Source organism: Adelges cooleyi, unplaced genomic scaffold (assembly GCF_023614345.1).
Source record: "Adelges cooleyi isolate 19-005CV unplaced genomic scaffold, UGA_ACOO_1.1 ACOO_flye_CR_arks_rails_tigmint_CR_PRNA_376, whole genome shotgun sequence".
Taxonomy (NCBI): Eukaryota; Metazoa; Arthropoda; class Insecta; order Hemiptera; family Adelgidae; genus Adelges; species Adelges cooleyi.
The window spans coordinates 13,366,367-13,392,541 of NW_026096053.1; the positions used below are offsets into that span (position 1 = coordinate 13,366,367).

The 26,175-nt window shown below is 32.2% G+C and overlaps 4 protein-coding genes across 7 annotated transcripts in view; 2 read left to right on the plus strand and 2 right to left on the minus strand.

Annotated features, from left to right (window-relative positions):
- The first annotated feature begins 1,092 nt into the window (after positions 1-1,092).
- On the plus strand, positions 1,093-3,398 carry LOC126840489 (mitochondrial fission 1 protein). Its single transcript, XM_050576263.1, has 4 exons — positions 1,093-1,390; positions 2,149-2,364; positions 2,466-2,571; positions 2,659-3,398. Exons 1-4 carry the CDS (start codon positions 1,340-1,342, stop codon positions 2,748-2,750), a joined length of 465 nt encoding a protein of 154 aa, XP_050432220.1. The 5' UTR covers positions 1,093-1,339; the 3' UTR covers positions 2,751-3,398.
- An 8,780-nt stretch (positions 3,399-12,178) lies between these two features.
- On the minus strand, positions 12,179-17,436 carry LOC126840858 (uncharacterized). The gene is made up of 2 exons (XM_050576839.1): positions 17,398-17,436; positions 12,179-13,206 (listed from the first exon to the last, which is right to left on the minus strand). Exon 2 carries the CDS (start codon positions 13,186-13,188, stop codon positions 12,226-12,228), a length of 963 nt encoding a protein of 320 aa, XP_050432796.1. The 5' UTR covers positions 13,189-13,206; positions 17,398-17,436; the 3' UTR covers positions 12,179-12,225.
- A 533-nt stretch (positions 17,437-17,969) lies between these two features.
- Positions 17,970-23,034, plus strand: LOC126840836 (ras-related protein Rab-43). The gene is made up of 5 exons (XM_050576798.1): positions 17,970-18,564; positions 19,951-20,035; positions 20,102-20,200; positions 20,305-20,462; positions 20,547-23,034. Exons 1-5 carry the CDS (start codon positions 18,322-18,324, stop codon positions 20,649-20,651), a joined length of 690 nt encoding a protein of 229 aa, XP_050432755.1. The 5' UTR covers positions 17,970-18,321; the 3' UTR covers positions 20,652-23,034.
- Positions 23,035-25,856: 2,822 nt separating this feature from the next.
- The window catches only part of LOC126840963 (follistatin-A), a 59,172-nt gene continuing 58,853 nt past the window's right edge, over positions 25,857-26,175 (minus strand). For all 4 annotated transcript variants that reach the window (XM_050577072.1, XM_050577071.1, XM_050577070.1 and 1 more), the window contains exon 7: positions 25,857-26,165. In XM_050577072.1, the coding sequence (XP_050433029.1) occupies positions 26,095-26,165 (71 nt within the window). In that variant the 3' untranslated portion in view covers positions 25,857-26,094. The remainder of the gene's footprint in view (positions 26,166-26,175) is intronic.

A 26,175-nucleotide genomic window follows, 5' to 3' on the forward strand; every position in this document is an offset into this window, starting at 1 on the left:
CTTTTTCGGTTATCATTAGTACTAAAACTAGAATTGCCTCACCGGTGCAACAAACAGTTAACTAAACAAAATACAAAATAAAATTCACACACAACAAATTAACTTAATTTCTGGCCAAGGGTGTAGCGAAGTCATTGTTCCCAAGTCCATTCGGCCGACTGACTTAACAAAAACAAAATGTACACGCACAAGAACTAATTAGTCATTTTTTTTCCCTTTACTTTTTAATTTTCTCAATGTTCTTATGTTAAAATTTTAAAACTAATATATACGCAAAAATGGGAATACTTTTAAATGAATATATTTATAAAAAAAAATGCAATGGATACAAAAAGTGGTTAAATGTTATTTCATATTTTTTTTTAGAACCGCCATTGTTAAGACCATTTTTTAATAAATAATAATATAATTTTACTTAATACTAATAAAGAATAACAAATATACGAAGTAAAACAGGGCTGTGTATACTTTCGTACCTAAGAAGGTATATTTGGCAGGTAATTCATCCGGCGCGGCAACTTTAAAACATTAACTTCCATTTTGTACCTATACACTTAGCAATACGTACTAAAAAATATATAGATTATAGGTGATACCTACACGCATTTATAAAATAAACAAAGATAACAGTTCAATAATAGGTAAACAGTTTTCTAGAGATAATAAAATATCGTTTTTTTGGTGGTGAAAAATATACGTTCGGACTTTTTGTCTCTTTCAAAATGCCATCTGGAAATATTTTTTAAAAACAGCCTCGTTTGAGTCGTTAGCTAATAATTACTCCTTAATAATATGTCATGCTGGCAGCACAACTAACACCATTAATAATCGTATATTGTATACAAGTATTGTTAGTGTTGGCACTACTGAGAGGCGGTTTTTTTAGGGGTGGCGTTTTGTCCGGCGGCGTTTTGTCGATTTTTTATCCGGCGACGTTTTGTCGATTTTTTGTCCGGCGACGTTTTGTCGGGCGACCTTTTGTCGTGTTTCCGATTGTATGTTTACCCGGAAAAACAAAATGTCGGACACGTCTTATCAGTGCCGGCCTGGGTTTCCCTTCTGGTTATTCCGTGATACAGTCATGGCCGCGGTTGTGATAGTGGTCGGTCGATGTTAGAATTTATATTCCTGGCAGATTTTTGTTCAAGTTCATAAACAAGTCCTTTAGTTAAATCTGTGTTGCTTTGTTGCTCGTTTGTGCGTTGAACATTAAAAAGTAAACATTTTTTATCGTTGGACGCATTCTGGCCTAAACGTCATTGATTTCATCACCGCAAATTTGTTGTACTGTCAATAATTTAAAAATATTCACAAAACAGTCAAATCGGAGCCGTTAAAAATGGACGTTGAAGACATTACAAACGACATTGTTAATCACGAAGATCTAAAGGTTAGTTATTAGTAACATTAATTAGTATTTATTCTCGTACAAAGTCATTACTGACTACACTCTGGTCTTATCTATTGTGAAAATAAATTACACTCGACACAATATGTACCTAAACTAAATCTGTTTGGACCGATGAATCATAGGTACACGGTGAGAGCGTTGAGTAAACATCTAAATAAAATTGGATTTGATTTTTCTTTTATCCATGCTAATAGAGATACAAATATGATCCAACTTGTTGGATTATTGACCATTTCAATCTCAAGATTTCGTTTGATCACAATATAGTGATTTTTGATTGTATAGTTTTTATTCGAAATGACGTCGATGAAAATTTGTCTAGTAGAGAAAAGCATTGACTGAAAGGGTAAAAACGAACGCGTTATTAATTCTCGGATTTATACCGAAAAGGACCAATGTAGGTTCGACAGAAATGGGTTTTTGCAAATATTACGTTTCAAGCTTTTTAAGTTATGTGTATTTTATTTATTGCTAACAAAGCATATTGTGTGCAGAATGATGTTACTATCAAATTGTACACGCAAACAAAGTCCTTTGTTTTCTCACTAACATATGTTTTTAAAAGAATAAAAAACAACCGTGTTTAAAATAAGTAAATATTTGTTGAGTCGAGAATTAGATTACAAATGATTACACCGAAATCACGTTTACCGCGTAAATAACACGACGGAAAAATACAGTTGTAAAAATTTCCGTCTACTCAAAGAACGTAACCGATTGCATATATTTTGTTTCAGAAATTCGAAAAAGAATATCACACTCAGCTTTCGACCGGCACCGTGTCGCAAGATACTAAATTTCATTACGCGTGGTGCTTGGTGAGAAGCAATTACCCTGCGGACATTAGAAAAGGATTGATACTGTTGGAACAATTGATCAAGCACGAAGCCAACGACGAGGACGCCAAAAGGAATTACCTCTATTACTTAGCGTTGGGAAACTCGAGGATTAAAGTAAGTACAGTTTGTCGGTTAAAATTCAAAGTACACAATACACGTACGCTTTGTCGGCATTTACGACGAGGGGATTACGTTATATTATATTTTTTCCCTAGGAATACGGTACGGCTTTGCAGTTTATCAAAGCGTTTTTACATATGCAGCCCGAAAACCAGCAAGCCAAAACGCTGTTGTCGACTATTCAAAAGAAAATGGAAGCCGGTATGAATTGTTTGAAATTACGTTTTTTTTACTGTTACCGTTACCGTGCAAGTTTAAATAATGTAATTTAATTCAATCGGTTTTCAGATGCTCACAAAGGAATGGCCATTGCAGGCGGAGTAGTGTTGGGTTTGGGTGCCCTGGTCGGCCTCGCCCTCGCTTTGGGAAAGTCGAAATAATAATTGTGCAAAGCTTTTTAAATTCCACGATAATCGTTTTTAATATCGTCAATATTCCATTTTTTTGAAAATAATCTTTAAAACTATTACGATATTTTTTAACAAAAGGGACTGTAAAAAAAAAAATATATATATATATATATATTTATGTGAACACTAGAAAAAAAAATATATTTTATCAGTTATATAGAAATGTTATATAATGCTTTATAAATATTCTATATGAAAATATATTTTAGTCAATTAACTACGTACCGGAAGAAAGATGTTTATTTTACAACAATTAACAAAATTTCCACTAAACCTAATGACGCGCACGCACACCATATTCGTATAGCGATAGATTTAATATAATATTATCATAAATAAATCCAGAAATTATAATAATCCATCTATTCAATGCTGTTGCAATAAAATGTTGTATTTCATTAAAGAACTTAATAAATGAAAAAAAAAAAAAATTGTTTGCCCTAAGATTTACCTATATTATTATTTAATGTTGTATTTAAATTTTGTTAAATTTTTATTTGTTTGTGTTTTCAAATTATTATATTATATTTTTTAAAAATATATTATAGTTACGTGTGATTAGTAATCCCACTACAATATATATATAGATATTATATTGTTCGGTACGTTTTTATAATATATTATATTACTTTTTTTTTAAATTGACATGGAAAATATATTTAAAATTCATACGTCGAGTGGATTATTCGATTTTTCCGAGACGTTACTATCGGAACTACACCAGTTTAATGTTCCTATACTTGTATAATTCATTAATTTAATTTATAATAATTCATTTTTGGTAAAACAGAGACATGTTTTATAAGTCTAAAGTCTTATAGGAAATTAGCATATAATATGATTTATGTATTTTTTACTTCCGATATCAGCGTGTAAAACGTAGTAATCTTTCAAGAATATTTCTATAGTCACTTTTTGAGCAAAGCATAATAAACAAAAGCAGTGTTGTAAAATATTTCCACATTCAAATAATAATATTCAATATGATTAATTTAAAACAAAAAAAAATATGTTTACATATACTCACACAGTAAATAATAGTAATCACTTTTCGGCTCTCCCGTCGGTTCTGTCTTCTTCCTACGTTGCTGTACAAAATCCTGAAGAATTCTGGAGACATCTGAATGATGTTCCGATTGAAATTCAACGCTTATATCTGTCACTGGGTTTAATGAGATATTAAAAAAGTTTTCCAGGGATTATGGGGGGGCTGAGTCCAAATAACAATTATCCGGCCTTGAACCAACAGAATATAATGAATAGAATATTATAATATATACTTTTAACAAAACATAATCTTATACATTTTACTTATATCGACTTTATTGAATCTTATTTATACTTTTGACTAGGATTCAACTGCGACTATTATTATTTATCGTGTAAATAAACAGTAAAATATACAAATTTAAATACTTATAAACAACAATGTCATATGAAAAACAATTATAAGAATCGACAGTATTATAATATACCATGTATAACAATTGGAGGTTTACCACTGTAATTAAATTTTAACTGTATATTTACATACATCGGATACAGAATTAGATCTACGAGAAGAAGTCTACTTGAGATCCGACAGTGCACTTTTTTCAATTTCAACCCTTTACAAATTTGATTTGTAATTTTGTACTTAAAAATTATACATTTTTAATTTGATCAATTATTTAGCTTAATCACTTGTATCAGATTTTTAAAATTTTCTAACTTTGTAATCTATTTATTAAAATTTCATTTATATATTTTTTTTATTAAACGATTACCTATTCAATTTAAGTTACGATCCGTATAATGTATAATATCTATATTATAAAATATTGTAGGTACTACTACTAGTATAGTTGAACTATAATAGTTCTCATTTTCTATTCTATTCTACTTATTCATTTTTATTTAACCTTACTCGTATGAAAAAAAATTGTCTCGTGTAATATACAACTATTACAATAATAATTTTTACATCGTAATAATAATAAAATTATTAAAAAAAAAAACTTTACACTTAACCCTTGTCGCGTTACGTGGTTGACGATTTTACAAAATTGTATTGAAATAGATTATAGTCCGTCTTATGGCAAATACAGCTGAAGTACCGCCAAAATCGGTTCAGCGTATTTTTCAAGTATATTTTTTACATTGTCATTTCTTCACAAGCTGTCACAAATTAATCACATCTGTCACATCAATATCACTTACCATACACCCCTAATATGTATCATTGGACATAGTATATCCGAAATGTTCACTTCCGTTTACCAGTGAAATTCACCTCCTTCAGTCCTACTTCAGTCTACTAAAAAACTACGATTTTATTTAAATAACAATATATTTGCAAAATATGTAAGCAAAAAAACTAATCGTTATTACTACAATTTCAAGGTGTGAAATACATAATAAATATTTTTATACCTTAACAATTAAACCATAAGAACCTTGCTTTTTTCTTTCGAATAGTGGTGATGGAATAAAAAAAACCCTGTTATGAAAGTTGAAGCCTTCAACTTGAAGGTGAGAACTTTTTCTATGTTTTGTTGTAAACCATTTTCAGATAGTATATTGGTTTGTAGATGGAACAATACGGCATAAAGAAAGGACATATTTTTATTAACTCACCTGTATGTATTTTTTAATTAAAATGTTTTTTTTTAAATCTAACCGCAACAAAACATAGGCAGTTAAAGTTGTCATATTTCAAACAGTTTATTTTCGTCTATCCCTGCACGCGTCGTACACGTCTTTATGCCGTTGGAAATACAAAAGTACTATTTTCGTGCAATTATTTTGCGGGTATGACGTCCACTGAAGATATGGAAACTGATATAAATGTATAGGTACCGTAAGAATAAAAAATAAAAATTAGGTACGGTTTTATTTAAACAACAATATATTTGCAAAATATGTAAGCAAAAAAACTAATCGTTATTATTACAATTTCAAGGCGTGAAATACATTATAAACGTTATTACGCCTTGACGTCGCCCTTAAAGCATAAGAACCGCGCTTTTTTCTTTCGAATAGTGGTGGTGTTCGGGTGCGGTTTGTACTGAAACCCGGAACCGGTGTCGTGCGAGTGGTTAAACTTTTCGGTTATTTCGTTTAATCGTTTTTTTATTGTGCGCACAGTTTCGCCGCGTCTGGCGAATTTCTTGCCCAAGTGCAAAGATCCTACACGGTCGTTCTGGTCTCCGGCGGTCCAGCTGGAAAGGGGCCGGCAAAATGCGTTGTAGAATTCGTTCGACCGAGTCGCCATGTGAGCCGCGTGCTTTTCGATGTTGCTGCAGTCTCGGTTGACGATTCGCCTGGTTTCGTCCTGGTCGTGGACCGGTCTGCCGGCGGTCGTTGGCGGCGGGCAGTAGTTCTGCGACGTCAACAGAATGTTGTACAGTCCCATTTGGAACGACGTTTCGGGCGACAAGTTTTGCAGGGCGGCGAGGGCGCCAATCATGCGGGCGATCATCGGTCGTTTGGACTTGACCACCCGCGTGTAATCCACAAGACATTCGAACGCTGTCGCGGCCGGCGCCAACGATTCCCTGCACTGTAGCCCTATGGCGCTCTCGAGGCGGCAGTAGCCGGTCAGCAGTCTGGCGTACGCGCAGCACAGGAACTGATGGGCTTGGTGGATTTTTTCCCGCTGGTTGTGCTCGGTCACCGGGCAGGCTATGAACGTGTCAAAAGTCACTTCCGTCTCTTGGCCGTCCCCCGTGTGGTCTACGATGTTCACGAGGTTTTCCTCCGGCTTGGCCATCGCCTTCCATACGGGATACGACAGCAGCTCGTTCATCGCGTCCGAGTGGTTTTTAGCGGCAACGCAACGCGACAACGCACACACGGACAACGCGTACACGGCCCGGAAAAACAACAACAAACACTTCATTTTCGATACGCGGTAAAACTAAACGCGAATTTTTTACACTACGTATAACGGTAAAAAAAAAGGTTGAAATCGACAATAGTGACAATATTACGCCTACGTGTCGCCTCCGTATCTGACAAGAAACGATATTGTCCGTCGTTTGTCGACTTTGAAGAACTGTCACACACGAGGCGGAGCGGAGAAGGGTAACGTTTTCAATGATGGCATCAGTTGTTGTTTTTTTAACACAGGCTTCGGCCTGGTTTTGACATTTCCAAGTGCAAGCAAAATATCTATCATTCGGCAGGCCCTTACTCGAAAAATCGATAGACAACTTTGAACGATTACTATTTTTTTAGGTTATAAGAGTTCACAAAAGTTATAATAGTTGTGATATGTTTTAAATATGAACACTGTTGATCAAAGGTATAAAAGTAGACTAATACCTACCAATACAGAGTTGCAAAAAAACAGTTTTTTTTTTTTTTTACTGTTTTTAATATAACTATAAAATTATGTTTTAAACAAGTTAAAAACATTGTTTTTATTTTTTATTTAAAACGTTTTAAACTAACATAAATTAAATTTAGTATGGTATATAATTGTATAGAAATTGTAAATATATTACATATTTACTTACCAATTCCGGACGATTATTTATTTCATTCTAGTTGACTGTTTAATTAGATATTTAGAAATAAACAATAGCGAATTATAAATAGTTCTAGTTTCTACTCTCTACAGACTACAGAGCAAACCCTTAGGCACATTTTTTAGTTATAAGTTTTACTATGTAGGCTATATAATTATTTAATTTTAGTATTTAGTAATCATTATAGTGTATTATGTAAACATTAATTAATTCATACTTGATAATAATTATTTTATTATACCTTGAAATCTGAATTCTGTATTTTTCAACAAATACAAATTAATTACTAATAAAGGGTGATAATAACCCGCTAAACAGGGGTTTTGACCCATTGGACATGATAAATATTGGTTTAGAGTAAAAAAAACCCTGTTATGAAAGTTGAAGTTGAGAACTTTTTCTATGTTTTGTTGTAAACCACTTTCAGATAGTATATTGGTTTGTAGATGTAACATTACGGCATAAAGAAAGGACATATTTTTATTAACTCACCTGTATGTATTTTTTAATTAAAATGTTTTTTTTTTTTTTAAATCTAACCGCAACAAAACATAGGTAGGTAGTTAAAGTTGTCATCTTTCAAACAATTTATTTTCGTCTATCCCTGCACGCGTTGTACACGTCTTTATGCCGTTGGAAATACAAAAGTACTATTTTCGTGCAATTATTTTGCGGGTACGACGTCCACTTAAGATATGGAAACTGATATAAATGTAAAGGTACCGTAAGAATAAAAAATAAAAACTAGGTACGATTTTATTTAAATAACAATATATTTTCCAATTATGTAAACAAAAAAAATAATCGTTATTATTACAATTTCGGTCGTATAACGTGTGAAATACATGATAAATATTTTAATACATTAACAATCAAACAATAAGCACCTCGCTTGTTTCTTTCGAAACGTGGTGGTGTTCGAGTGCGATTTGTATTTAAAGCCGGAATCGGTGTCGTGCGAGTGGTTAAACTTTTTGGTTATATCGTTTAATTCTTTTTCTATTGTACGCACGGCTTCGCCGCGTTTGGCTAATTCTATACCGCGTCGCACTGCGTTTGTATGGCCGTCCTCGTCTCGGGTCCAAATGTAAATGGGCCGGCAAAATGCGTTGTAGAAATCGTTTGACCGAGTCGCCATGGCTTTGGCGTGCTCTTCGATGTCGGTGCAATCTCGGTTGACGATTCGATAGGTTTCCTCTGGGTCGTGGACCGGTCTGCCGGCGGTCGCTGGCAGGCAGTGGTTCTGCAATGTCAACAAAACGTTGAACAATCCCATTTGGAACGACGCTTCGGGCGACAAGTCTTGCAGGGCAGCGAGGGCGCCAATCATGCGGGCGATCATCGGTTGCTTAGACTCGACTACCCGCGTGTAATCCACAAGACAGTCGAACGCTTTGGCGGGCGACACCGCTAATCCCCTGCACTGAAGCCCTATGGCGCCCTCGAGGTCGCAGTAGCCGGTCAGCACTCTGGCGTACGAACAGCTCAGGAACTGATGGGCTTGCCGGATTTTTTCCCGCTGGTTCTGCTCGGTCACCGGGCAGGCTATGAACGTGTCAAAAGTCACTTCCATCTCTTGGCCGTCCCCCGTGTGGTCGAAAATGCTCACAATGTTTTCCTCCGGCTTGGCCATCGCCAGCCACGAGCGATAAGACAGCAACTCGTTCATCGTGTCCGAGTGGTTTTCAGCGGCAACACAACACCACAACGCACACGTAGACAACGCGTACGTGGCCGAGAAAAATAATACCAAACACTTCATTTTCGATACGCGGTAAAACTAAATGCGAATTTTTTATACTATGTATAACGGTAAAAAATTGTTGATATCGACAATAGTGACAGTGTCTCGCCTACGTGTCGCGTATCCAACAAGAAACGATATACTATCCGTCGTTGGTCGACTCTGAAGAACTTTCGCACGAGGCGGGGAGGGGGGTAACGTTTTCCCTGGTAGTTTTATTTACGTACGGTTATCGATGGCAACAGTTGTTATTGGGTTTTTTTTTTTTTTAACACAGGTTTCGACCTGATTTTTGACATTCCCAAGTACAAGTAAAATATCATTCGGGTGGCCCTTCCTCAAGAATGATGCGTTATAAGAGTTTAAATGTTATAATAGTTATTTATATGTTATAATTGGACACTGTTGTTTAAAGGAATACAAATAGACTAATACCTAGTATAACTAATTAGTTCTTTTTTTTTTACATTTTCATGTCTTAGCGTTATGGACACGGTGATGGGATTGGGGATGTGTGTGGGATTGGGGTTGGGGGTATATATTATGTTGTGTTCACAACCTTCGAACTAGAACTGAACTAAAATTAATTTAATAATTTAGGAGGTCATATTTTTATTAATTGTCTTAAGCCAGATATTAAACACCAACATATTAGCCAGAAACTTGATATGTTTACTAGCCACCTTAGATACTAGCTTGCTACTGCTTGTTAATATACTATATAATTATCTATAATTCCACCACTACTCTAAATGTATTCGGTACAACAACGAGACATAATAAATGCTCTTTCGTGGTGGCAGACTCGACTGAAAAATGTTTTTCCTGTAATGGTCGTACAGTCTTAACATTTTGATGGAATTTAAGAAAATACATTTTTAATTTTTGGGTTTTTTATACTTTAGTTAAGTAAGTTTATGTTATAGAGTAAATAAAAACTGGAAAACATGAATTTTCCACAGTTGTTAATTAAAACGAAGCTATTAGATATATCAACAAAACCGACTTTTAACCAAAACCTATTCATTCAAACGAGAATATCTATATTAAAAAAGAAACTAATTTATCACCCTTCCCTAAATCCTTTTACCGAAGGGGGAAAAATTACAATGGCCTTAAAATATTACTGTATGATAAAAACCAAAAATGATACACATAAGTCGTTTTATTATAACGCAAGCTACAAAAAATTGTAGGTAGCAACCGTTTTGCTATCTATATTTTCATTTGTGTAAACAGAGTGGAAAATGGCAACGCACATCAAATCACACAATTGTTTTTCTATAGTAAAAAAAAAATTGTTTACGAGTATCGACTAGGCAAGAACTCATTTGGCAAGTAAATCATTTCAAAATTCTCTTTATTGTAAACTAATGGATACAAAAAGAAAATATGTAAAAAGTTTCAAAATTATGGAAAACACAATATAACTGTTGTCAAAATAGCCATTAGTCATTGCCAAGAATATAATTTATGCTTGGTGAATGGTGACGAATCCGATTGACTCTTTGAAGATTAATTCTGAAATTCTGAATTTAGATATTAAACTATCCTTATTATCGTCGTCCTGGTTAAATTTTATTTGCTAGCTCTCTACTACATCCTCGCTCGCTACATTAATATATTATTTCATGATGAATTAGTCAATGTATAATACAAATATATAATTGTAATGTAAATTATAGCTCTAAACAGTTGTAATGTCGCTATTTGAAAATCAGAACTTGCTATAAAAAAAACCAAGTTAGGAGGGAGGTAAAAACAAGCATACAATAAACAACACACATCTAAATAGGTTTCTTTTTAGTAATCCGATAAGTAATTTTAAAACAGATTTAAATTCGTTATGAAGTCTACTTGAGATCCGACAGTGCACTTTTTTCAATTTTAACCCTTAACAAATTTGATTTGTGATTTTGAACTTAAAAATTATTTATTTTTAATTTGATCAATTATTCAGCTTAATCACTTGTATCAGATTTGTTGAATTTTCTCATAGACCAAATTCTGTATCCGATGTATATAAGTATATTATTTAAAATTTAATTAGAGCGGCAAACATCTAATTGTTATACATATATTATAATACTGTCGATTCTCATAATTTTTTTCATATGACATTGTTATTTATAAATATTTTACTGTTTATTTACATGATAAATGATAATAATCCGGATTGAATCCTCGAGTCAAAAGTATAAATAAGATTCAATAAAGTTGATATAAGTAAAATGTATAAGATAATGTTTTGTTAAAAGTAGATATTATAATATTCTATTCATTATATTCTGTTGGTTCAAGGCCGGATAATTGTTATTTGGATCCACCCCCCCCCCCATAATCCCAGGAAAACGTATTTAAAATAGGTAAGTATACTCAATAAAAAGAATAATATAACTCTTTTATGATAAATATTGTCCTAAATTACACAATTTGAAAGTTGGAAACCCTATTAACCGTCGTGTAAATTCAACTTAAATTTTTGCCTGTACCTTTACCTGAACAAGTATACCTTTTTTTTTTTATAATCGTTTTACTTATTGTACACAAGAACAAAGGTTCCCTTCTGTTTATTCTGTGAAAAATTACGAGAACAGTGGATGAAAAACCGAATCTACAAATTGTCCAACAGTGATTGTGGTATCTTCCAATTGCACAACGCCAATTGGTTGAGAGTAAAAAAAACCCTGTTATGAAAGTTGAAGGTGAGAACTTTTTCTATGTTTTGTTGTAAAACACTTTCAGATAGTATTGGTTTGTAGATGGAACAATATGGCATAAAGAAAGGACATATTTTTATTAACTCACCTGTATGTATTTTTAAATTAAAATGTTTTTTTTTTTTAAATCTAAGTTCTAACCGCAACAAAACATAGGTAGTTAAAGTTGTCATATTTTAAACAGTTTATTTTCGTCTATCCCTGCACGCGTCGTACACGTCTTTATGCCGTTGGAAATACAAAAGTACTATTTTCGTGCAATTATTTTGCGGGTATGACGTCCACTTAAGATATGGAAACTGATATAAATGTAAAGGTACCGTAAGAATAAAAAATAAAAACTAGGTACGGTTTTATTTAAATAACAATATATTTTCAAAATATGTAAATATAAAAAAATCATTTTCATTACAATTTCGGTCGTAGAAGGTCTGTGTGATACATTTTGAATATTTTTATTCCTTATTACACTAGAAACATCCGAACCCCTTTTTTTTCTTTACTTTCCGACTTTCTTCGTCGTACGGTATTATAGAAGTGGTGTTCGAGTCCGATTCGTATTTAAAACCGGAATTGTCGTACGATCGGTCAAACGTTTGGGTTATAAGATTTAATTTGTTTTTTATTATATGCGCAGCGTAAGTATCTCTATCGCAGCCCAAGAATTCTAGGTCGGCTTTTTTTTTGTCGGCGCGATCGCCTAATTCCCTACCGATGAGCAAAGCGTTGGTATCGCCGTTCTCGTGTCGTGTCCAAACGGAACGGGGCCGGCAAAACATTTTGTAGAAACCGTTTGACCTATCTGCCATGTCTCTGGCGTGCTGTTCGATGTTTTTGCATTCGGCGTCGACGATATCCCAGGTTTTACGTTTTTCGTTTTCGGCCGGTCTGGCGATGGTCTTTGGCTGGCAGTAATCTTGTAATGTCAACAAAATGTTGTACAATCCTATTTGGAACGGCGTTTCGGGCGACAAACTATGCAGGGACGAAAGGGCGCCAATCATGCGTGCAATCATCGGTTGTTTAGACTCGACTACCCGCAAGTAGTCCACAAGACAGTCGAACGATTTCGCGGCCATGATCACTTTCCGGCACTGAGGCCCTATGGCGCTCTCGTGGTCGCAGTAGTCCGTCAGCACTCTGGCGTACGAACAGCTCAGGAACTGATGCGCTAGGCGGATTTTGTCCGACTGGTTCTTCTCGGTCACCGGGGTCGCTATCAACGTGTCAATTGTCACTTCGATCCCTTTGGCGTCCCTCGTGTAGTCTACGATGTTCACAAGGTTTTCCTCCGGCTTGGCCATCGCCAGCCACGAGCGATAAGACAGCAACTCGTTCATCGTGTCCGAGTGGTTTTTAGCAGCAACACAACGCCACAACGCACACATGGACAACACGTACATAGCCGAGAAAACTAATAACAAACACTTCATTTTCGATACGCGGTAAAGCTAAAAAGGATTTTTTTATATTATTATGTACAACGGTAAAAAATCGTTGAAATCGACAATGTCGCGCCTACGCTACGTGTCGCGTATCCAACAAGAAACGATATTATCCGTCGTTTGTCGACTTTGAAGAACTTTCTCACACGAGGCGGAGAGGGGAAGGGGTAACGTTTTCTCCGGTAGTTTTATTTACATAACGTGTATGCTTGTGTACGATACGGTAAACGACGGCAACAGCTGTTGTTTTTATTTAACACAGGTTTCCACCTTATTTTGACATTTACAATTGATAACCAGCTTTGAACGACTATTTTTTACGTTATAAGAGTTCAAAAGTTATAATAATTATGTACAGGGTGTTACAGCATGAAAGGTAAGTAATAGGTGATTGAACATCTGGGGGACCTCCAAATAAGCCCCCCGTTTTCATTTTTTCGATAAGTAAAAAATTGAAGGTTTTGACAGTTAAGTAAAAAAATAATGACTTAAAAAAAAAAATTATATTCCATGTTATTCAGTGCAAAAAGCTCACCTTAAAAGAGGGGTCACATCATTTTCAGTCCCTTTCGGCCCCTAACTCAAAAAATGATAAGAGAAAAATGATTAGATACCAGAAATAAATGATAAGTGATAAAAGATAAATTCTAAGACATAATTGATAAGAGATAAAAGAAAAGAGATAATTGGTAAGAGATAAATTATGAGAGATTAGAGATAAATGATAAGAGATAGGTGCTAAATGATAAGAGATTAGAGATAAATAATTAGAAATAAGAGATAAGAAATAAATTATAAGATATTAGTGATAAGAGAAGAGTTAGGGGCCGAAAGGGACTGAAAACTTTTGTAACCCAAAATAAACAATTGGTTTGTAACCGTGTTAGCCACGGTACTCGAGCAAATGGTAGGTGATGATTAAAGGAACACGCCGGATGTATGTACCACGATTCTGGGCAAGCTTTAACTGTTGGAACGGGATCTGGGACCGGGGCTGAGACCCTTGAGTAAGAGGAGGACATTAAACCGAAAAAAGTGTCACAAAAACGCTGTCAAGCTGTTATTTTATAAGAGATAGGAGATTAGTGATTAGAGATGAGGGGGGGGGGTGGGGATGGAAATTGTTTTACTCTGCCCCGGCAGACTAAATCTCGGGCAACGCCGGGTCCGGACAGCTTGTAATTATTATATGTCTTAATAATTGGACACTGTACTTGTTCGAAGGAATAAAAAAAAATAGACTAATCCCTAATAATACCTATTACAAAGCTAATAAGTCCTATTTTTTCCCATGTATCGGTCGTACAGTTTCTTAACATTTTGATGGAATTTAAGAAAATATATTATACATTGTCGGGTTTCTTATAATTTTGATTAAGTAAGTATTTAACCTAGTGAAACTTAGTTTAACCAAATGAAATTTCAATAGGCTACGGCTCTTTTGATTTACGTTATAAACTTCAATGTTAAATCAAATTATATTTTACTAAAACAAAAAAACAGCTTAACATGTATACTTAAATAATTAATATACAGATTGCTATTAGAGATTCTAAAACCACCCTTCTCTTAATCCTTTTACCGAAGGGGGGAAAAATTACAATGACCTTGAAATGTCATTGTATGATAAAACCCAAAAATGATACACATTGGTTGTTTTATTATAACGCAAGCTCAATATGAGTGTCTAAAAAATGTTTACAGTCTTTTGAACGTGTAAGAAAATAATTGCAGATAAACGGTTGCTAATGTTAGTTACTGAAGTACCCTTGGAGATTACACTATCCTTATTATCGTCGTTCTGGTTAATAGTTAGGAGGGAGGTAAAAACAAAAAAAAAGTGTGGAAGATTGAGATCACATTGTACAAAAACACTATGAAAAAAAAAACCCTGCTAGAGTTGTGGGAAAAAATATCCTGGCTGGCCAACCACATTGGTAATATTAAAATTGGCTTAAATGCGATTTATATATAAGAACAATAATTATTTTGGGTACAATAACTGATTCTGCATGATTTCTGAATTGTAAAACATGTTGATTTTAAATTATTTTCCAACACATTATCGTACGCTAAATTCTAAATTTGTAAAACCGATGTTATGTGGTTGTATATATTGATTTTGAGAAGTGTTTTGTGTGCCGTGTTACTCATTTGTTATTCACATATCGATACTAGAACCAAAAAAACAAGACACCAAAAACAATGAAAAATATTGTGTTTTTGCACATAATACTTCAAGGTGTTTTAAATACTTAGAATTTCATAGTACGAAATAAAAAAATGTGTGTTGTTTACACACTGGCGCATTTCATAAAACGAAAATTCAGAGTACAAAATAAAACCCAACACATTATCAATTGGAACCCTATAAATTTGGATATATGTTTTCTTATATATTTATTAGGTATATCATGAAAATCCAGTAAAAAAAAAAGCCTGGTCGATGTCAACTTTTGAACAAATTAGTTATGAGTATTTTGCAAAAAAATAGGCTGGAGGAAAAGCTATAACCCTTTCTTTAATAATATAAATTATGTATGGGTTTTTTTTACTTTAGAACACTTGAAATAATATAACTAAGTCGACGTTAAAGACGTTGTTTTTGTTTTAGATGTATTTCTTATTTTGTGCATTGGTGTATGAATAACAGGTAACTGTTTAAACAAGCATTCAGCAAAACAACATCACATCAAAATAGGTTTCTTTTTATTTCAATATAAATGATACAACTTAAGGGGATTCCATTTTTCAGTAAAAAAAAAATATCATATTTTGACTTTTGTCAACACATTTTCAATTGGAAACCCAATTACTAGTCTATACTAGCATTCATTAAGGCGCGCTGTATAGGCAATTTTTCATTAAAACTTGGGCCCGTTTTGACATCTCTTTATTTTTTAATTAAAATAGTACAAAATTACGATTAAAATAATATATTCCTTAAGTTTTTTACGAACTGTACTTTTATTTCATGCAAAAAATACAAATTGATGACGATTAATATAAACTACAAATTTGTTGGAATTAGTTTATGAACTCTATAGGAATTATTATAATTGAAAGTGATAAAATCTCTTTTCAATAAACGCTTGGATACGAATCTGTAGATCCAATGTTCCAGACAAAAATACAAAAGTAATAAGTATTAATTTATATTGAATTTTTAAAGTCTGAACCTAAAAGTAATATATGAATGAGAGCGTTTATACCGTAGTGGTTTAAGTCACATTTTTGTAAAAGCTGAGTTAAGTATTGTAGGTATGTCTTAAAAAGTCAATTTATCAAAAGTCAAAATGAAGCAAGTCATACATCATAACCTTTAACGCCAGATGAAAGCACAATACAAAAGTTTTCATTATACTTAGCAACTTGGAAGTTTACAACGGTAAAATTATGATTTTCCTTTTTTTTTTTTTTTGATGATTTTTCCTTAGTAAAACAAAAAGCTTCATTACAGATTTTTGAGAAAATTGTATAGAAAAGTTTTCACCCCTTCTACGAGAAAGAACTTATCATAATATTTTTTCAAGGGGGAGGTATTTTCCATTTTTTTTATTTTATTTGGTATACTTATTTTGTGTTTATATGTATTACTATGGTCATATATTAGTTTTCAAGTCTGAAAACCCAAACCTGTAAAGTCTACATTTATAGTGTTTGGAGCAGTTTTTGGGTTTTAACTTCTATTATAACTCTGGCGCGTGTTAACAACTAGATTGGCTTAAAAATCATATAAGTACAGGTCAAAACATAAAAATATTTAGTATTATGATGTTATAGAGCTAAGAATGTGGTAGCGCACAATTGTTTATTGTTTATGTCTGAAGATCAAGTGGGTAAAACGCAGAAGTCAGAACACAATATTAATTGGGAACAAATACCATATACAACAGAATGGAGTAATCGATTGAAATGATTTCCCCTCAAACGCGTTTAACCGTTGTGAACAAGGTAAAATCATACGGCCATAAAAATATCATAAGCGCATTGAATATTCATAATAGATATAATTTTATTTATTGAGTTTTGACAATATTTATTACTAAAATCAACGTAGGTAATGGACGTGCTTTTGGTCCGTTTTGACTTTGCCAAATTTTGCAAAACTTTGTACACGGTTTTTTTTTTCGAAGGCTGGAGGGTTAATATTTAAACTTTTGTCTAGATGTATTGTATTTAAGGTGGTTTACTCACTGTTAATAATCGACTTTTGTGGGTGTATTTTTCGAAGGAATTCACAATAACATTTTTTTGTTTTGACAATGTTGTTTAACATTGTCTAAATGTTGTTTAACATTGTCTAGGTCGTCCTTGACATGGATGTAATTGCCGCGGGAAACCCTCACCCCCCGCTTCCTTACCGCAAGGCGAGAAACTTGTAACGTCTTTGGTTCTCCCAACAACGACGCAATTGACCTGATGCCTTTATTGTTGTTATTTTATAATATAAAAAAATTACCCGTTTACCGTTTTTGTGTTTAATTGTCGACGACGACAATACGTCATGTTATTTAATTTTATTAATCCACCCGGGTTTGGCGGATACAAATGGAAAAAATTACAAAACATTCGAGAACGTCTTGGGACTTGGCAATTCTGCGGTGCAAGACAATAATGATAATACCAACAGATGTCGCTGTACGTTTGCGTCGTACATAGGTACATAGTATTATCACAGCGTGTAATAATAACACGGTAAATACTATATAATATTTTGTACACGACTGGTGGACTTGGATGGTAACATATGTTTAGATAACGACAAAGACTAGAGACTCGAGATAATGATGTTGTTCTAGACTATAGTACGGAATAGGTATTTTTTTTTGCGCTGCGTTCGTCGGTCGATTAACAGCCAGCAATCCGCGGCCACCGGAACGTATTCGTACACGCCAACTGCAGTTAAAAGCGATAAAATATTTGTTAACAAAGGTGTTGTAACAATTATATCTTTTCCATCACTTCCAGGCCGTCCATACCACTCGAATTGATTCGCGAAACCGTACACCGTCGTCATTGGTTATGCACAGACATCAGATCGCGGTCTAGACAAACTAATAAAATACAAAGTAGGTTATTGTAAAAAAAAAATAACATAATACAGTACATTAGGCAGCTATGTCCAAGTCGTCGAGTGTAGCCACGTCCGGCTCGTCTTCGCAAACGCCAAGTGCGGTCATGGCTCCGGCCGAAGACAACTTTGACTTTCTGTTCAAAATCGTTTTGATCGGCGACTGCGGCACAGGTAAGACGTGCGTAGTGCAACGGTTCAAAAGCGGCACGTACGCCGAAAACCAAGGCAACACGATCGGCGTAGATTTCTCGATGAAGACTATCAAGATTGACGGCAAAAAAGTCAAGGTAAATCGAACGATAGCAGTATTTACGTTGAGAAAATATTCAAAAAAAAAATATCCCATCGGTTCTGGTGGACCGCTTGACTCGAGTGTTGACCTGGAGTGGGTTTTTCGCTGTCCATAGATTAAATTCGGGTGTTTGTTCGGTCTTTAACTCTTTGAGAGGCACGAGATTTTAATAAATGAAAAAACCCTAGTTGCACACAAACTTTTTATTTTTTTAAAACAATACTATTTATTACTCATGAATAAATGTTAGTACTATTAACAGTTCCACAGCAAAAAATACCTTTCGATTTCAGATATGTCAAAAGTGGTACACTTGTAAACAAATTATGATTTTTATGCTGTAATGGATTTGTTAAATCTTTGACGACTCGTCCTCCAAGATATTTTGTTTCAACAGAGTCTCCTATTTTACCAGTGTACGAATAGAAATTCCAAAGATAACCATGTTTATCAGCTAACGACCATACCTTATAGCCTCTTTTTATCAAAACAATTTACAGTTATAAGAGAACTTATGTATTCATCATATGTAAGTGTAAAGATGTAGACCAGTAGTCTCTATAACTTGGCAAACGTTTTATACCCATTCAAATATTTATACCTAGGAAAGTCATAATTTCTTGTTTATCAGTCGGAGTATAATTTTTTCCAGTTCTAATTTTTAATTGGTTTGCATACAAATTTGTTTGTTACACAAGTAAATCTAGTATTTCAGTTGAAAACAATAATTGAAAAGTTAAAAACTGAGTGTGGTCATCTTCAGTATTAATCAAACTACTAGTTGGACCGTCGGCGCACGTAAATTCAACATTATTTGACGCTTCATTCTCATTAATATTGGGTTCCAATGTATTTTCAGGTGAATCATTTTCGATAATATTGTTTTCTATTACGGGGACTTTTAGTAATTGATAATTTGGTTGCTGATTCATTGGCGGACATAAAGGGTGACGAATATTAGTATTGGTCAGTTCTAAGATGTGTTGGTGTGACACATTTCCTATCGTTACGAATGACACCAGATAACCAGAAATTAGTCATTTCATAGAATGAATTAAACATAATTGATTTTTTCCTTGTAAGCTGATAATAAACAAGATTATAAAATATTAAACGACAGAGACGGCAAAACATGGTTTTTTAAAAGAAATAAAATATCTACATTTAAAATGGTGGGTTATTTTTCGTCCCGCTATGCCTCAAAGAGTTAAACCCGAAAAGCTTTTTAGTTAAGTTTACCACTCTCGAAAAACTCATTCTAGGTTGAGAAAAAAGTTATAAATTTATCGTGCTAAACATATAAAAAGTATCTAAAGACAATCTCTTAGTGTACTTCTATATAAAAAGCCTGATTAATACGTAACACAATAATATATTTCAGCTACAAATTTGGGACACAGCCGGCCACGAGAGATTCCGTACTATCACACAAAGCTATTACCGTTCAGCAAATGGTGTTTTGTTAGGTAAATAGTCTCGAAATTAAATGTATTAAGGTACAATAATGGAACTTTCGTTTTTTGTCAATATAGTATACGATATTACAAAACGGGCTACGTTCCTCAATTTACAAAGGTGGGTAGAAGAAGTACGTCGTTATACATCGTCCAACGTTTTGCTCGTATTGATTGGTAAGATCAGTGGGGGTACTCATCACTGTTGTTGTTTCTAATAATTCTAGTCGAAGTAGCTACGATTAAAATAATAATTTCAATGTGTCGTTAATTTCGCGAAGGCAACAAATGTGATCTAGAAGAGAATCGCCAAGTAGAATTGTCCGAAGCCGAGGCCATGTGTGAATATTTTCCTGAACTGTTGTCCGTGTTGGAAACGTCGGCCAAAGAGAACAAGAATATCGAAGAGGCTTTTGTCACAATAGCGTCCGAACTCAAAGTGAGCAACATATATTATACATTTACTTTTCGGGTTATTTTGAAGAAAAAAAAAAGAAACTAATAACGTTTGATTTTTATCTAGAAACGTCATGATCAGAGTGCTCACATCGAAGACGAACCCAATCCTGTAATCAGTTTAAGCGAAGGCGAAAACGTTCAAAAGTGTAAAGGATGTACACTGTTGTAAATTAAGTGAATATTTCTGGTATAATTGAACAAATTGAGGAGTGGTTAAAATTCTAAAATAAGATTAAATATCTCACGTAACATAAAAATATGTACGTATATATATATATATATATATATATATATATATACGTGTACATATTTTTTTAATATATATATATGCATGTTTAATTGATTTATTTCAAATTCAACATTTTTTTTAATTATTGAATAGAGTTATAGAGTTATATAGGGCAGCAAAACATTTGTTTATGTTATTTTTCGTCTTTAATTTTTTTTTTTCGTTACGATAATTGCAAAATATATTCATCATGTACACGATCTATACTACATTAATTAATAATACGCAGTTAATTGTTAACCGTAACGTTAGTGGTCTAATTGGTGACCGTCGTTTTACTATTTTACGATTGCAAGGCCCACTCGAGTAACTAATAGTGAAATTTTGGAAATAACTTTTAACGTTAGACAGTCTAGTGCGTGACTCGTTTTAAATCGCTGTGATTATATTCTATAGATGTGTTATAGAATTTACTGAAACATATTAAAAATGTACATAGAAATTACCATCCGAGTTTACAATATTTATCTACTTGAAATTTTTGCTTTTTTAATTTTTTTTTTTTTTTAACATTTATTGTAATAAGTAATTTTCACTATGCCTTTAATTATATTATATAAAAACCGATTCATAATCACTTATCGTTGTATTTTTGTAAATTTAATAATTAAATTTGCCGTATAAGGTAATAATAATAATAATAATAATAATAGTAATAGCGATAACACTCGACTAATCAATTATTGTAAACGCCCTGAACACGTTGGTGATGGTATTTTATTTTTTAAATCGGTAGCGATATAATATGAATCGATTTTTTTTTTTATTACGTACCTTGATATAGTTACTAGTCACACATATAAAACGCCCATAAATAACATAAAAGCTATACCGTAGAAGTTCCTTTCTATTCTGTACGAGTTAATTATAATTATTATGTTTTTTTATTTGTGATTTATATGTATAATTATAATATATGGATGTATACAATCGTATATATTATTTAAATGATATTTATAACATTTTGGTTTTCTTTCTCGATTTTATAGCAGTTTCGATTAACGATTGTGCTACTCTGTTTTTGTTTTTAAACTATATTATATTATACATTTTTATGTTTTATTTTAAATATTATCTACATTTTTTTTTTTCTGTTTATTTTATCGTGTACAATTTTTATACTAACTTGGTGTATTGATTTTTTCGTAATATCGAGATTTGCCTTGATAATAATTTTTCGTTATTATTTTTGTCTAATATTCATATCGGTTGCCATTTACGATTTTTTGATTTTAGTACTTAAAAATATCGATAATGATGGCGTTATATTAAATAACAATTTATAGATATTAAAAAAATAATAATTTTAGGTACATTTTATATTATACACGGTGCACATTGCTATTTGTTATGTTCATGGGCGATATATTATATTTGCTATCGACAATATTATTAACGTCAATGCACCGTTACTAATTGGTTAGACGAAAATGAGACACGTTTAAAATAAAACAAAAGAGGTTTTTTCCTTTTTTTTTCTTCTCTGCAATCTTGTTTTATCTCTAATTAATTACGATTTCATATGAACAAACACAATAATAATATTAGTCACAATATCATTCCTATATTATATAATCTGTAACTTTTATAAGAAAATTAACTACTTTTCAATTTTTTCTTGTACATATTTATAGCATTTGTTGTTTAGATTTCTAATTTTAAATTGATGTATGTAAACGCGATAATAGGCGTTCCTCAATCGTTCTGGTCTCGTAAAAAAAAAAAAAAAAATTGTTGTATAATTGTACCTTTGTATTGCACTCTGAATTGTATGATTAATATTTAGTAAAGAAACGCGTTAATTGTACTCTGTTAAACAATTGATACGAACATACCAAATGCCTCTTATATATAATCATATTATAATAAAAAATAACGATAAATATTATCTATAATAATTCTAAAAAGAGTTGTCTTTTTAAATTTTCATTTCATGTTTCACAGACATAATATAAAACCGTCAGTCTGGAGTCGGAGGGACGATCGAATGTTAACTCATATTTGACAACGAGGTATAAAACTTTTCATTATAATATGTACGATCAAATTTTCAGAACATTTTAAAGAAATCAAATAAATAACTTAGTAAGTAAATAGATTCACTTACTCTTGTCTCTGACGCTTTGACCAGCGTTAAACTAATTATTTCCAACTTTTTATAGCCACGCAATTTTTTAATTATATAATTATAAAAGTTCATTCATCTCTTGACGTAGGTACGTATCGACGCAAGAACCCCCGACGGTGTTTGGATAGATTGAAAAAAATAACACAATTGAAATATGTAGCAATAAGCATTGTATGTATGCAAAAAATAAATTACACATAATATCTAAGTATAGGTGTCAAAAAAAAAAAAAAAATTTACCATGGCAATAGATTACAGAAAAATTATATTATCATGTGAACAAATCGATACTTAATAAAATAAAGTATTATTATTATTGTTTGATACAAATCTGTTGAAACATAATAATAATTTGGTTAGGTTGTTTTGTAATTATTTATAACATAGGTATTTAGTTCTCGAATAGAGTACAATATAATATTGTATAATTACTTAAAAAATACCAAATCAACATAATAAATAATACACAGGCAGGCAGGTTACAACCGAATATAATATAAGTTGGGTATTATACAATACTGCTTTGTATAATATTAAATATATTGTATTGCAATGGCTTTTCACAATGTCGTTAAAATATTTATTTTTTTAAGGTTTGTGTAAAAAAAAAAAAAAGCTCAAATACATTTTTAAAGTGTATAATTATTAAATCAGCGCTGGGAAGTTGTAGCATTTTTTTGTAGTTTTTTTTTTTTTGCTAAATTGTATTGTTTAAGTTTTCCAATACTTGCGGATGCTATTTATTGCGCATACATTTTGGTATTTTTAAGTGTGAGTATAATAAAGAGCTAAAAAAAAATAATTTTTTCAAATTTTTTTTTAGTGCTATAACTTCTGGGCCTTGATAAATATGCAAGCGGTGAATACCTGAAGGGTGTAAAAATTGTGTATTTTTTTTTAAACAATTTAATTAAAAAACGTATCGATTTAAACCCATTATATTTAGCTTACACATGAATGGTAGTTTAAAATCGAAAACTGGTTTATAAAATGTATGTAAAATGTCAATTTTCCAACCCATTTGGGTTCTCACCATTTGTTTTTTCTTCATCTATTTATTTACATTTTACATAATATATATATATATTTGCTATCCTTTAACCGGTTACATTACAGACTATTCATTAGTATATATAGGTAACAGCTGATTGTTTGTTAAAATGTACATAATATATAATATAATATTATTATTATCCATATTATATCTGTGCGGCGGGTGAGATGACAACAAGACTTAATTACATAATAACTGACTAGACGCCGTTTTATAGCATACAAGGTAATTGTTTTTGATATTACTCAAGTCGATCAAACCTACTAATAACTCCAATAACTTGGGACAGTGTTTGTCGTTTACATGGTTTTATTTTTTCCCAGTCACTTTTCAATGATTTCATAAGCTTAATAGAGCATATTTGTATCAATTAAATATATAATATTTAAACAGCTGTAGTTGGCTATTGTGGGTTTAGGTAAAAAAGAACACTGTCTGCTCGTTGGCAAAACTTTTAAATTGATTGAAATAAATAAATTATTACTCATTTCTAATCATCATGAAAATTCTTCATCGGTTTTTCGACCGACTCACACTTAAAACAATCACCTCGTACACTACTTTTTATAAATATATATACAGGGTTTAAAGTAAATTCTACCGAGCTTCAAATGAGACATTCAGGATGCTCTATGGGTACAATAAATGGTATTCATTTTTTTTTAATTTAAAAATTATTTAAAATAGAACTCGTATCTCATTAAAAAATTGTCTTACGAAAAAAATAATTTCAGATTTAAAATCGGGAGAAAAAATCTTGTTGAATTGATATGTAACATGATTTTTGGCATCTGGCCACACATACGTCCACAGGGTGGCCACTGAGTGGCCGACATGTGGCTAGCATGCAACACATAATTAAATATAAAATAATTCTAAGGACCCCATTGAATTAAGAATAAAATTCTAACCCAAACTGATGTGTCACGTGTCATACGTTGGTTATGGTTACATGCCGGCCACTCAGTGGCCACTCGGTGGACGCAAGTGTGGCCAGATACCAAAAAATCATGTTACATATCAATTCAACGAAATTTTTTCTCCTGATTTTAAATCTGAAATTATTTTTTCCATTAAACAATTTTTTAATGAGATACGAATTCTATTTTAAATAATTTTTAAATTTAAAAAAAAGGAATACCATTTATTGTACCCATAGAGCATTCTGAATGTCTCATTTGAAGCTCGGTAGAACTTTACATTACACCCTGTATGTTAAAATATATAATAACTAATTTTATCTACCATTAAAATAAAATAAAAAACGAATATAATAATAATAATACAATTAAAAAATAATGATCTTAACGTCTATAAATATTGTTGTATATTAAATAAACATATTATTTATTATCTACAGTCTAAGTTATTTTTATTTACAGTGTATAATAATATTTTGTTTTTAGTACTAATGAATAATAAAATATAATAATAATAATAATAATTAGCGTGAATAGTATGTAAACGTTTTTGCGTTTGTTTAATAAATAAAAAACATCATGATATTTACCTAATAATATGTATATTATAAAGGTGCAATCATAATTATTGCACACCAATAATTGGTATACCTACATTTTTCAAAGCACTATAGGCACCTACCCATTATCCGTTATATACATGGATAATACAAGTCTAAGGCATAATATGTAGGTACTACAATAATTAATATATTTGGAAAATTTAAATATAATAAAAGAATCGGTTTCATTATAATATAGGTACACATACCCTAGCCACCCTGTGCAAATGGAAACGTTCAAATAGTAACGTGAATGTATAAGAAAGATCAATAAGGGATGCAATTATTCTATATATAATATACATATAGATCTACCCTATACTTAAATGTATACTAGTTGTATATTGCCATTTTTGACAGTATCAAGGCTATATATATATATATATATAATAATATAATATCAACGATAAATTTATTAATTAATAATAATAATATATTGCATAGTGTACAACAATTAATATACATACGAAGTAAGTGCTGTGTGTGTGTGTGAATTGTGATTTGTGTTATTTAACTGGTAATTTTGTTGTAATATTATTATTATGATGATAATAATAATATTTTGTGCGGTTTAAATTTGTCTAGAGGAATATCACGTTCGCTTTGGTGGTCGACTTGGTCAAATCATTGTCAAACCGCCCAAAGAGTCGGAAGCGTTCAAAAAATTCCAATTGCTGTTATAGATGGTATCTGAAAACAT